The sequence below is a fragment of the Lissotriton vulgaris genome, chromosome 5 (assembly GCF_964263255.1).
Source record: "Lissotriton vulgaris chromosome 5, aLisVul1.2, whole genome shotgun sequence".
Classification (NCBI taxonomy): domain Eukaryota; kingdom Metazoa; phylum Chordata; class Amphibia; order Caudata; family Salamandridae; genus Lissotriton; species Lissotriton vulgaris.
The window spans coordinates 428,921,005-428,933,858 of record NC_141693.1 but is presented as its reverse complement, the minus strand read 5'-3'; the positions used below and the strand labels follow the sequence as shown (position 1 = coordinate 428,933,858).

At 42.8% G+C, this 12,854-nt stretch overlaps 1 protein-coding gene across 4 annotated transcripts in view; it reads left to right on the top strand.

The window, feature by feature from the left end:
• Positions 1–12,854, top strand: part of VCL (vinculin) — a 342,221-nt gene that overhangs the window by 189,229 nt on the left and 140,138 nt on the right. For all 4 annotated transcript variants that reach the window (XM_086921833.1, XM_086921831.1, XM_086921832.1 and 1 more), the window contains 3 exons: positions 1,113–1,312; positions 1,814–1,942; positions 7,052–7,201. In XM_086921833.1, coding sequence (XP_086777959.1) covers positions 1,113–1,312; positions 1,814–1,942; positions 7,052–7,201 — 479 coding nt within the window. The remainder of the gene's footprint in view (positions 1–1,112; positions 1,313–1,813; positions 1,943–7,051; positions 7,202–12,854) is intronic.

The window sequence follows — 12,854 nt, the reverse complement described above, 5'->3', positions numbered from 1 at the left end:
TCCACAAGATGCCATTGGCTATTTGCCTTCAACAACCTCTCAGATGAAGAGCATCTATCACCACGCATGCCAAAACATGTGTCTTAACAACGCAGTCAATACCATGATTGTGTCGTTACCACTAGTTCCTTTACAACGCAACTTATTAAAATGACTTGCTTTAGGGATAGCGCTGGACTTTGGAATAGCCTAAATTACTATTCCATTTGGTTTATCAGTAGGGAAGGTGTTAGACTTAAAATCCAACACCGCATTCCCTAAAGCAAGTCGTAATGACTTGCGTTGCAATGGAATTCGTGGTAATTTCGTAGTCCTGGTACTGACTGCTTTGTAAAGGCACTACGTTGTAATGCCTTTCGTTGTAATAGTTGTTTCCCCTCTGAGACCTCATGTCCAGCAGGCCATTGCTGGAAAGCAGGCCTCTATATCATTGTAGTTTGCTAGGAAGGCTTTAGCATCCTAAAATACTATTCCTCCTAGTATCTTTTGCTTCCAGTGCATTTATGTGCATCCAGACAGGTGCAAAGTCGCATCAGTGGCAGCTCTGTGGGCCTCCTACAAGCATCACACATTGGACCAGTCTTTGAAGAGCTTGGTTGTCTAATGTGATGGGCCTTCTAACCTCCCCATGTCCTTGGTGATCCCCAGAAATCTTGCTGTTCTTTCTACTGGTGGGAAGGATGCGAGATGAGGTGCAGGAGCACCTGAGTTAGTCAAGGATTGCATACTCTTCTCAAACCCCAGTGCTTCTCTTCCACTATAGGGTAAACCCACCATCCCTGCTTTGTCATTCTGAACTTTTGGCCTTTGATAGCTTTATTTATTTGTGTCGCGCACACATACATAGTTAATTGTCTGTCTGTGGTCAGCCTCTGACAGGGAATCAAAACAGTTCTACACCAAAAAAAGAAGAGATAAAACCTGGCGAAAGCAGAATTGTTTTATTTATAAGAACTACAAATCTAGTATCCTATGTTTATCATCTCTCCCTCTAGGTAGCATTTGATTGACTCTCTGTTATCCCTTTGCTACTACTTGTGGTTGATTAGGAAAATATAACCACATGTCCTCCTCATCTTTAGTTCAATAACATTGTTTTTCTTCCTTTGCAGGTCAGGCGGCTATCCGAGGTCTAGTTGCTGAAGGCCGTCGGCTGGCAAACGTCATGACAGGTCCCTACCGCCAGGACATGCTGGCAAAGTGTGACCGGGTGGAGCAGTTATCTGGACATCTGGCAGAGCTTGCTGCTAGAGGGGAGGGAGACTCTCCTCAAGCCAGGGCAGTTGCAGCTCAGCTGCAGGAGTCTTTAAAGGTGAATGTTGTGTATGCCAAAGGATTTGCCATCAGAAGACTGTTTACAATCAAACCAGATGTTGAGGGTAGAGGACAACCTGCTAAACACACAACAGCCCCCTCGTGTTGGGCAAAGACCACCGTACTGCCCGAAGTGTTGAGCTTTACACAAGCCCTAATGTTAGCAGTCAGCTCTCCCAGCCCACCAATCTCACACACAAATGACTGAGTAGCAGAGATAGATCCTTGCCCTCAGCCCAAAGGTGCCAACCACATAGAGGCCAGACATATACTCAGCCAGAGCTAAGGGCTGGCAGAGTACAGAGACTAGTACCCAGCTTGGTCCAAAACAGTGTTGTCTGGCCAACCCATAGTTTGCAGTTGTCCTATATTTTTGATTTAGTTTTGCCATTCTGTTATTGTGTGATGCGTGTGGGAAAGGAATTGAGTTTTGGATCCTAAATGTTCTACTTTTTGTAAAAAGTAAAAAAAAATCTTCTTTTCTCTCTGACCCTGAAAGGATTTGAAAGCAAAGATGCAAGAGGCAATGACCCAGGAGGTATCTGATGTTTTCAGTGATACTACGACACCCATCAAGCTACTAGCTGTGGCAGCTACGTCCCCTCCGGATGCTCCCAATCGGGAGGAGGTGAGCAGACCCTATCCATATTCACCCTTCAAATCCTCTATCTCTGTGAGCAGCATCCATTGGTCTGAATTGCCTAAAGGAAAGCTAGTTACAGGAAACTGAGGGCACTGCCTCTTTTGTATGGTTTGAAATGTAGTGTGCCTCACTATCCTTTCTATTATCGTGTTCTTCACCACAGGGTAGAGTGAGGTTACTGATTGCAAGAGAAGTAGAATTTGCCTCTGATCAGACAGGCGCTTGACCATCCAATCTGTAGCCTCTCCGAGTTATAAAAACTGTGTTGTGTGAACAGTGTTACACAGGTAGGGGTGTATTGCAAGAGTCCATCTTGGGTGGACATTGGTAGGTTCTGCTTCAAGTGTGCCATGAGCCTACTGTCATTGAGCATCAAGAATAAATGGGATGTTTCCTTGCCTACTGAATCTCTTAAAAGACTCTGAGGGAAAATAGTGTACCACTGTTTGTGACTATCTCTGATTTTGCAATGCAGCCTCTGTACGGATAAGTTGCGCTGCAGAATTTACCATTGCAGAGATTCACAAGAAGGCCTGCCTAATGAATATTAATTACGCAAGTCACTATTTGCCACCACCTGTGGCTGGCTACAAACACATGGAAGGCGGTCTTCAAAGAACAGCAGACACCCATCACCATGTTTGCATTGCCAAACTAGAACTTATTTTTTTTAAAGCTGCTCATGGTACCTAAAAGAACAGGTGATTTGTTGTAAATAAAAAAGTTTACTCCTTGAGAAGACGTCACTGGCAGCAATACAACAGGGACCGCTTTCCCCTTGAAGATGAGTTACCTCCTCCTCCTCCTTTAAGTAGTCTGAAACTGTTAAAAAAGATTCATACATTTCATTGCAAGTCACACTTCTGAGGGAATGACCCTTTCTTGCCCCTTCCTAGTTATGTTTCACAATAAGTCAGTAAGCCCATTTTGAACTGTGCAAAGTTTAGTAGATAACAGAAATCCATTTTATGGGTGCAAACCTGTGATTTTGCAAATCAACTTATTTGCAACCTGAAAAATTACTTAGTAGAACTTTTGTAAAAACAATGTAAAACATAATAGATACTTTCCTTATGAGGTTACACCGCAGAGAGCTTCATTCTCTGATGCGTCCATGAAGGTACATGAAGATCAGAAAGATGTACATTTCTGATTAAAAATTGAATAATTTCCATAGCTTATCAGCTTTGTCTGATGCATTCAAGCTTAGGGGAAATACCAATGGAAGCTGCTTTTTCTGTTTCTGTACTTGTTTTGCATGGCCTGGAGCTTCTGCACGTAACATAAATAAATCTCTTAATAGTCTAGTGGTTTAAACCTTGGAGTCTACATGTTTCTCTTGAAATATCATGATCATTGTAGCCCTGGCCGCTGACCTTCCTGGTGTTGCAGCATTGGATAAAACCAGTGTGAACTAAATTCGGAGAAAATATAAATGGGACACCCTTACTGGGATCATAGATCCTTGGTGTCCAGATTGTTCCACTTAGCAGTAACTATATTTTGAAGTCATTTAATTTTGTTTGTATAGGTAATGTGCCCCCCAAACTCCAATTGGTCCTTCATTTTAAAGAGAAACATATTATTTGTTATTTACATTAGATCCTCTCTCTAGTGGTAAAAGATCTTCTCTCTTTAACAGCTGGAGTCTTTGAAAGCTCTGATTGTGTCAAATTTCCAATCTCAAAAAATTCACAACGTCCCGAATGTGTTTTGCATACTATGCCATTGGGATTGTGTTTTTTTCTTCATTTAAAGACCTTCTTTGGCTTCCTGTGAATAAACCGCTATTTTTTAATGTTCGATAAATCTAGTTGATGAGCGCATTTAGATAATCTGTGGTTTTTAGAACCATGACTACATCAGGTGCATTAGTTAAATTTAATCATGAATATTGCTCTATCTCCATTGCTAATCCTAATCACTTAAGAGGCCTAAGACCACTGCTGGCCTTGTATGAAGTAGAGATATTGGTATGGGACCCAAAGGTTCTTTGTGTATTAGGAGAGCCGTAGTTTAGAACTTTTTTAAATCTGCCTCCCAGCATGATGGTTCAGGCAATAAAGTGTAAATTGAATTATCCTATGGTCAAAAATGGAGGGCGTGTGTATAGCAAGATATTTTTCAATTCTTGTCCAACACTGAACATTTAAAAAAGATCACCTGTCCACACTTAAAAGAAGTTTTAATAAGTGAGAAGCAATGATCAGGGACTTTAGTAACTCAGATAAATGAGTGTAGAGACCAGAGCAGTGCACTTGGTACGATAGAGACATGGGAACCATTCCCTACCAAATGTGTTCCAAAAAGATCTGCCTTTGAGATATCAGTCAAAAAGGATTTAGAATATTTTACAAAGAGATCATCAATCTCATTTGTTTTACCATTTTTGTAAAATGAAGACCTTTCCCGCTGATAGATTGCATGACAGACTGCAGAATAGTTATTAACGTTCCATTTAGGGTGTAATCCATTAAAATTAACAATTGGAATTGTATATGCAAATTTATAGTAAGTGTACATGCTGCCATTTTAAAAAAAAAAAATTGTTTTTATTGTGGCATCAAGCATGGGTACAGAGTAGATCATCTGCTGGCGTGGCGTCAACATTCAGCCGCGGTCAGCCGTTCGCGCAACTTTTCTGTACATAAACCTGTGTAATTTGGCATTTCATCCATTGAACAGTACAGACCAATCAGACAAGTATTCAGGCTGGGATACAGGAAACAATCTCCGCAAGGGAGGAAGAAGATTAACAATAGACACGTGAGTCCCCGCCATAGGGGTCGTTGGATCGGGGCCTGTATAGTTCGAACAGCGGTGTTGCCAGGTAACTGGGGGGACAGAACTGTGGGAGGGAGCATGTAGGCGTTAGCAAGAGCATAGCAGAAGGAGACAGGTGTCGGGTGGCAAAGGGGTCCACAGTATAAGCTCACAGTGAAGTAGAGCGGTCAGAGGGTTGAGGCATCCCGTGCATGTGGGTAGCGGGACGGTCGACATGGGGGCGGGGCGTTGACGAGGGGGTGTGGAGCACCGGAGCCCTGCACGAGTAAAAGGGCATCAGTCAAGGACTACGGGCTCACTCTGGCGGGGAGGGGGGGGGATGGTCGGGCCTGTGTTGGGTGGGGGGGGGTGTAGGTGTAGACAGGTCATCAATGCGCAAGGACTGCCAGAAACTATGGAGGAGCATGGCCCATTCCATAGAGATGGAATGTTTACGTGCGCCCCTGGCCTCCTCCTCCCAAAGGGCATCTTCCTCTGCCGCTGCCCACTTACAGACCGCCCCTGTCCATGCCGCTATGGGGGGGACCTTCTGGAGATCGCCAATGCATAGCTATACATCTTTTCGCCAGTAGCAGCGCTAAGGATACAAAGCGTCTGTGTGCCGGGTCCTGTTTAGGGATGTGAAAAATGCCTAGTGCGCTGGATTCCCAGGAGGCCAGGGTTGCTAGGCCTGTGAGATCTTTCAGTGTGTCGTGTACCGTCTGCCATAGGGATTGGAGGTAGGGGCAGCTCCAAAACATGTGGCGGAAATCTGCATCGGGGGAGTGACATCTGGGGCATAGGAATTGTGTTGCGGGATAAAACTTATGCAGTCGCGCCGGTTTCAGGTAAGTGTACATGCTACCATGTGTGGATTCTCTACTGTTTTGAAAAAGTTTGAAGTCCTTAGTTATAAAATATAACATCTTATCACATCAGATAACTATGAATCTTATTATGCATTTATTTACATGTTGCAATTGGTTTGCTTGACTTTTCAATAGCGTTTATTTAATTTAATAATGTATATTGCAGTTTAACAGACTATTTTATCAATAAAAGCTTATATCTGCGCCTAAAAAAAACTCAATCTAGTTCAAGGGGATTCTCTTAAACAGTCCTTGATAATGTTATGTTGATTTCTCATCTTGTTTTGTGCTCAACCAAACTAATATCAAGCACTCTGCGATCTGCGGTCTGTGCCTTTCCCTCAACTGCTAATGCTGGCTTCCTTCATCCCATACATAAGTGCAGTATCTTAAAAACTTTCTGTGACCGTCAACTACCAGTTGATATAGCAAACATAGCAAAGAAACCTCATGTGTATTGACTAAAATAAACAGACACTATAGCTAACATAGACTCCCTAGAGACCTACATAAGAAATTAATGCGTTCTGTGTAGACCATGAAAGAGGGAAAATTCAGGAACTGAGCAGAATTATGGTCTCAGAATATACAGATATACAAGCAAAGGTGGCCTTGGAAGAGAACAAAGAAAAAAAGCTGAGCTTGAGTCTGGGCTGTAGGAATCCTCCAGGAGTCACTAAGTAATGAACAATGCATGATTTCTGGGAATGCAAAAATACTTGCCATTACAATTCTAAACATACAGGAGTGTTAGCATATAGAATTTCTTAACCATATGGGAATTTCACTACAGGATATTTGAAACATATAGGAACTCAAGACCTGGAATTCCTAGGGGAGACCAAAAGTATATGAGTTGGTTCCAGGTCACCAAAGAACGACGTTTAGTAGTCGGTGTTGGATTCCAGTCATTTTAATTATCAGCATAAACCAAGAAAATAGAGTGGATTCCTTCTCTAGCTCATGGAATCTGATTCAGTTTTACATACACAAGTAGAATTTTCAGACCATTAACAATATGGCACTCTACCAATGAACTGTACGAAATAAACTCTAAAGGGCACATTAAAGCTTAACTTGATGTTTAATTAAGAAGCCCTATTTGTAACCAGAGCAATTTGCAACCCCTTTCATCTACTTCAAAGAATTATAATTCAAATTGAAAGAGTACAGTAACAGTGATAGTGAAGGATAATATTTAAGAAATTAAAACTTAAGTACAAAGTGAAGAGCCAAAGTCTGCAGGTCAATAGTGGTGCTCTCATTTTAAGTAAGTACTGCTTATCCCATTCCTACGCAATCTCACCTAACTTCCTCGCTGTGCTCACCTCCCTTTTCTCTCCAGTGGCGTTCTCTCTGCTGTGACATTTGTTTCTGGCCTTACCTCTATTTTTCTCTCCCAGCACTCATTTCTAGTTCTCCGCTGGTGATAACTGTATCTTGCTTTCTTCTGTTGAAATAGGTGTTTAACGAACGGTCAGCTAACTTTGAGAACCATGCAGCTCGACTTGGAGCTACAGCAGATAAAGCAGCAGCAGTCGGGACTGCTAATATCGCTACGGTAGAAGCCATCCAAGCTACCGTCAAGACGTCCAGAGAACTTACTCCCCAGGTGGGTTGGCCCTCACAGCACATATCTCCTGGACTATTGTATATGTTTTTTTGTCAGTACCCTAGCAGAGTCCGCTGATTTTCTGTACAGTGGAAAATGTGTAAAGAGCCTGTTTATCTCACATTACATCTTTTAAGGGAACATGTGAATTTTTTTCAACATTGTATCGAGCAAATCCTTTATATAGTTTTACCACATAATCTGTATTTGTTTTCATAGGACATCTTGGAGTCAACTTTTATTGAGCTAGGCGGAAGTGAATTTTCACTGGGAGCTGTCATTATTTCAGTGACTTCACACTTGGGGCTTCATTGTTGCATTGACAATAAAATGGAGCCACTTAGCATCTATGGTTGTACATTAAAAGGATTTCCTCCGATTATTTATCCTCCTCACTCAAAGTTAAATTTCCCCACATAGAAACAATGTTCATTGGCAGCATATGGTTTTATTCTTCTTTCTGAGCGATTGTGATCAAACAGCTAGGCTAGTTCAGGAGGTCAGACTCTTAACAATAAGGTACTTTTTATTTTAGATCTAAACTTTAAGTGGCTTAAAGACCAGGTTAAAGGCTCCAGGTGGCAGGAAGGGCTAGTAAGGCAATAAGAAGTATGCCTGTAAATAAAGAAATTATATCTTACTTTGTTCTTCAACATTGAACATATTACGGCCTTTCCTGCTTTCAGTAGAAAATTCAGAGGAGGAGGCCAGATAAAATCAAAAATATGAATGTCAATTTTGTTCTCCAAAATGTACATTTGTGTATAAGCCCTTATCAGTGGATATTCCCTTTGGGATGTAAATGCTGGTCTCTGGATTTCTGCCCAGACATTTGAATTTTGTCAAACATGCACACTAACATTCAGAGAATCTTTTAATAGTCAAAAATGTTTACTTATCAAAATAAACCACTGTTTGTCTTTGCATTTGCAGTAACCAGCTGTTCACTATGAGTTATTAATTGACTTTGCCAAGGAATAGAAGTTAAGACAATTACTTGGTTTGGGGTCAGATTAACAGCCAAAAAAACCCTTATCAATTACCTTTTTAATTACCTAGCTCTTTTACCGATAGAATATTCAGTTGTCTGACTTCCTGCCATAAATTATTGTAATTGTTTATGAAAATTGACCCTATAAAGACAGTTGGAATATTTCTGTTTTATAACTTTAACATTTTATTATTTGTGACCTAAGCAAGTGGATGGTCATTATGGAATAGGTTTGAGGTATACTCGTGATGCTACCCCTACTGGTTTGGCCAGGAGAAGATTCAGAGAGAATATAAATACAGGGCACAGTGGCACAACAGAAAATCCCCAATGAGCTTTTCATCCCAATGGCATCTCATGGCCAAGTTGAAGAAGAAAATCATGTAAAAACACACAATGGATACTCTCATTGTTGGGCATACTGCGTTACCAACAATAGTCCATTTGAAAGTGATAAGACTTATGCTACAAACCAAAAGTCTTTCTAATCCTTTACGGGAATCAATGTCCTTCCTGGAAGTAAAACAAAATACGAAAAAATATAGTAGAAAATAGATACTTCAATAAAATTGACAGGTTCGTAAAGTTGTGGTTTCACTTTCAGAAACAAAAGATGTGAGACTCTGCTGGAGCAGAAAGTGCCACTGCAGGTTGAGCAAACTTAACCTAGTTCACATTGTGAGCCTGAATAATCTCTGTTAGAGATTGTCATGGCTTTAAGAGGGACACATTGAGCACCCCTGTGCATCCAGTAGGAGATATCAACTGATTTGTGCCTACTAGTTATTTGCATCTTGCTTCGAAGTTGCCGTAAAGGTGAGACCTTCAGAGTAGAAATGTAAATGATTGATAGCGCTTCTAGAGGAAAAACTGAATCAGTCCCACCCCCACCATACATTTGTGAGGTAATGGGTGAGCAGGAAACGGGGCTATGCATCTGAGCAATGTGTCAATCCAGAGAAAATATATGTTTGAGGCATATGAGCTGCAGATCTCACACTGTGCATTAGATCGCCACCTGGTGTTGAGCTTGGATGATTGCATGTTGTTGTCGTCTTGGAAGAAGTCTTTGTAGTCACGAGATAGGTTACTCTTTCCTTGGACGATAGTGCGCATTGGGCCTCGACTCCATCCTTAGATTGTTTGTTTCCGCCACGGGGTTCGGATGCAACTTTTCCGCTCCGGTTCGAAATCTACTTTTCCAGTAGTTCGACGCGTAAAAACTTTGCCAAACAACTTTCTATATCAATAACTATCGACTCCACATCATCCCATCGATTCCGGTCGTCGACCCGGGCCGTTGGGCCTATCCACGCCTTGAGGCCTACAACTCATGGAAAGATCGCCGTTCAAGAGATGCCCCGAGTGTGGAGCAAAATTTCCACACAGCGACCATCACGAGGTGTGTAATCTGTGCTTATCGCCAGAACACGAGTCGGGCTGCACATCTTGTGCATCCTTTCGATCCAAGAAGACCATTCGAGATCTGAGAGCCCGTCAACACGATATGCAGAGATCGGCTCCGGAACAGGTGGATATCTTCGACGGAGGTTCATGCGTCCCAGAGGAAGATTCTGATGATCTCCAAATCGTATCTAAGGCAGACGACTCCGATGACTCCATACCTTCAGGTGAATGCGTGAGTACTACTGCCCCTGCCCCAGCACCTGCACCTAAATCGAAGGCAAAGGTAAAAACTCCGCCTTCGGGCACAGTCGAAACCAAAACACTGCTTCGAAAGCCCCGCCATCGAGCCCAGCTCCGAAGAAAATATTAAAGCCTTCCGGTAGCTCGGGACCGAGCAATCTGCACGTGCCGATACCACCAGCTCCCTCATCACCGAAACCAAAAGAAGTCCCGGTTCCGAAGTACACTCTGGAACCATCGACTCCTAAAGACAAGACTGCTCCGAAAATAATGAAGCCTGTTTCCAACGCTTCCAAGCCGACCAAAACAGCTTCCAGCCCGAAATCTTGGGTGCCGAAACCCACAAAGCCCGCTTCCGATGCTTCAAAACCCACGAAACAGGCCTCCACTCCAAAGACAAAATCTTCGGTCCCAAAACATATGCCGAAGGACTCTATACCAGCTCCTAAGGCTAAAGACAAGATACAACCATGCCAGGAACCGAAAAAATCTGCTCCGAAAGCGGTTCCTCAAGAAGAGAAGCTTATTCAGCCTGATCCTTTGCAAAACAGGATCTACATTGATCCACAAACAGGACATGTCTCTACTATGAGCAAGAGGAAGAGGAAATTACACAGGAAGAGGAAATTAGATACAGCGCCTACACCTCCAGTGCCTGTCAAGAAGAAGGATTCTTCCACATCACCTATGCACCCTTCTTCTCCTGTACCCTCTCCTTCACCTCCTCTTCCTTCAAACCTTTTACCTCAAAATTCTCCTCCTCATTCTTCCCCTCCACATACACCACCTCAGAATGATGATGAGTATACCATAGGGGAGGGGGGAGACCCAGATGAGCCTTTTCCCTACCCAAGTGATACACCAGACTGGGAGTACCCAAATCCACAGGATGTGCCAGATATCCCAGATCCACATCCATACCCGTCCAAACCATCTTCTCCAGAAGACAATATAGTTTTGGGACATTTACTCAATAGGGCTGCAATCGTATCATAATGTCACAATGCACTCAGATGAGGCAGAAGAAGATTTTTTGCTAGACACTTTTGAACATTCCCAAAAGTCAGTTCAAATACTACCTATGATTAAAGGGGTCATCAAGCATGACCCAGAAGTGTTTAAAGATCCTGTACGAGCTAGGATCATTAATCCAAGAGTAGAAAAAAAGTACAGGTCTGCTCCTGGGGATCCTGCCTACATTAAGGGACAGCTACCCTTAAACTCCCTAGTCGTTTCAAACGCTAGAAAACGAGCAAACTCCCAGACATCAGGAGAAGCACCACCTCCTGATAAGGAGTCAAAGATAATAGACGCTTCAGGCAAGAAAATCGCTGGCCAAGCTAGCAATACACGGCGCATAGCCAACACACAAGCCCTCCTCGCAAGATACGACAAGGCTCACTATGATCAGTTAGAAACACTTTTACAACATCTACGTGACCAATCTAAAGCACAGGCAAATGACCTTATACAGGAAGGGAAGCTAATCTCAAATGCCTCCATCAAGTGCGCACTAGATGTAGCAGACACAGCATCTAGAGCAATAAACACTAGTGTCCTACTTAGACGATATGCATGGCTACGCATTTCAGGATTTAAATAGGAAGTGCAAACATCTGTCTTAAATCAGCCATTCAAACAACAACAATTGTTTGGTCCAGAGGTAGACACAGCACTTGAGAAAATGAAGAAAGACACTGATACAGACAAATCTATGGGAGTTCTGCAGTCCACCCAAGCAAGAGGCTCCTTCCGTCGCTCCTTTTACAGAGGAGCTCCAAACAAGCTGGAGCAAACAATTCAGCTTCCTTTAAAACCAACACACAAACATCCTCCAATAGAGGATATTTTAGAGGAGGCTATAGGGGCAACAACAACAAGGGAAGAGGTCGAGGAAATAACAGTAATCAAACCTCCCCTAACCCAAAACAGTGACTTCCTTTTGCTTCCCCAACAGCATTCCACTCCTGTAGGGGGCAGACTAACACAGTTCCTACCTGTCTGGAATTCCATCACAACAGACAAGTGGGTATGATAAATTATCCAGTATGGCTACTGCCTAGAACTTACAGCTGCCCCTCCACATATACCACCCAGACAGTGTCCAATGTCTACAGAACATCTAACGCTGCTCAAGCAAGAGGTTCTCTCATTGCTTCTAAAAAAACGCAATAAATACAGTTCCATTACAACATCAAGGAACAGGGGTTTACTCGCTGTATTTCCTAATACCCAAGAAAGAAGGGACACGGAGACCAATTCTCGACCTCAGGCCCCTCAATCTATATATACACTCAGATCATTTTCATATGAGCACTTTACAACAAGTGCTCCCATTGTTGCAACAAGGCGATTTCCTTACTACACTAGATCTCAAGGACGCCTACTTCCACATTCCCATACATCCTCCTCACAGGAAGTATCTAAGGTTTGTGCTAGAAGGACAACACTATCAGTTCAAAGTCCTTCGATTCGGAGTCACAACTGCACCAAGAGTGTTTACAAAGTGCCTAGCAGTAGTAGCAGCACATCTCAGAAGACAACACATCCATGTCTTCCCATACCTAGACGATTGGCTCATTTAAGCCAAGTCATTCAATCAGTGTGTCCAACACACATCTCAAACCATTCAAACATTGCACAACTTAGGGTTCACAATCAACTACAACAAGTCACATCTTCAGCCCTCTCATGTACATCAATACCTAGGGGCTACACTAAACACAGCTACAGCTCTAGCTTATCCCAGTCCAGCCAGGATACAGAGCATTCGAGCCTTAGTCACAAAGTTTCAAACACAACACTCTCTCTCAGACAGAGTGTTCATGCAACTAATAGGCATGATGGCATCATGCATTTTTATTGTTCCATATGCAAGACTGCAAATGCGCCCATTGCAAGAATGCCTAGCACATCAGTGGAACCAGGCTCCAGGACAACTCGCAGACCTGGTGTTGGTAGACAGCCGCACACATCACTCTCTGCAGTGGTGGAACACCAAAAACTTGTCCAGAG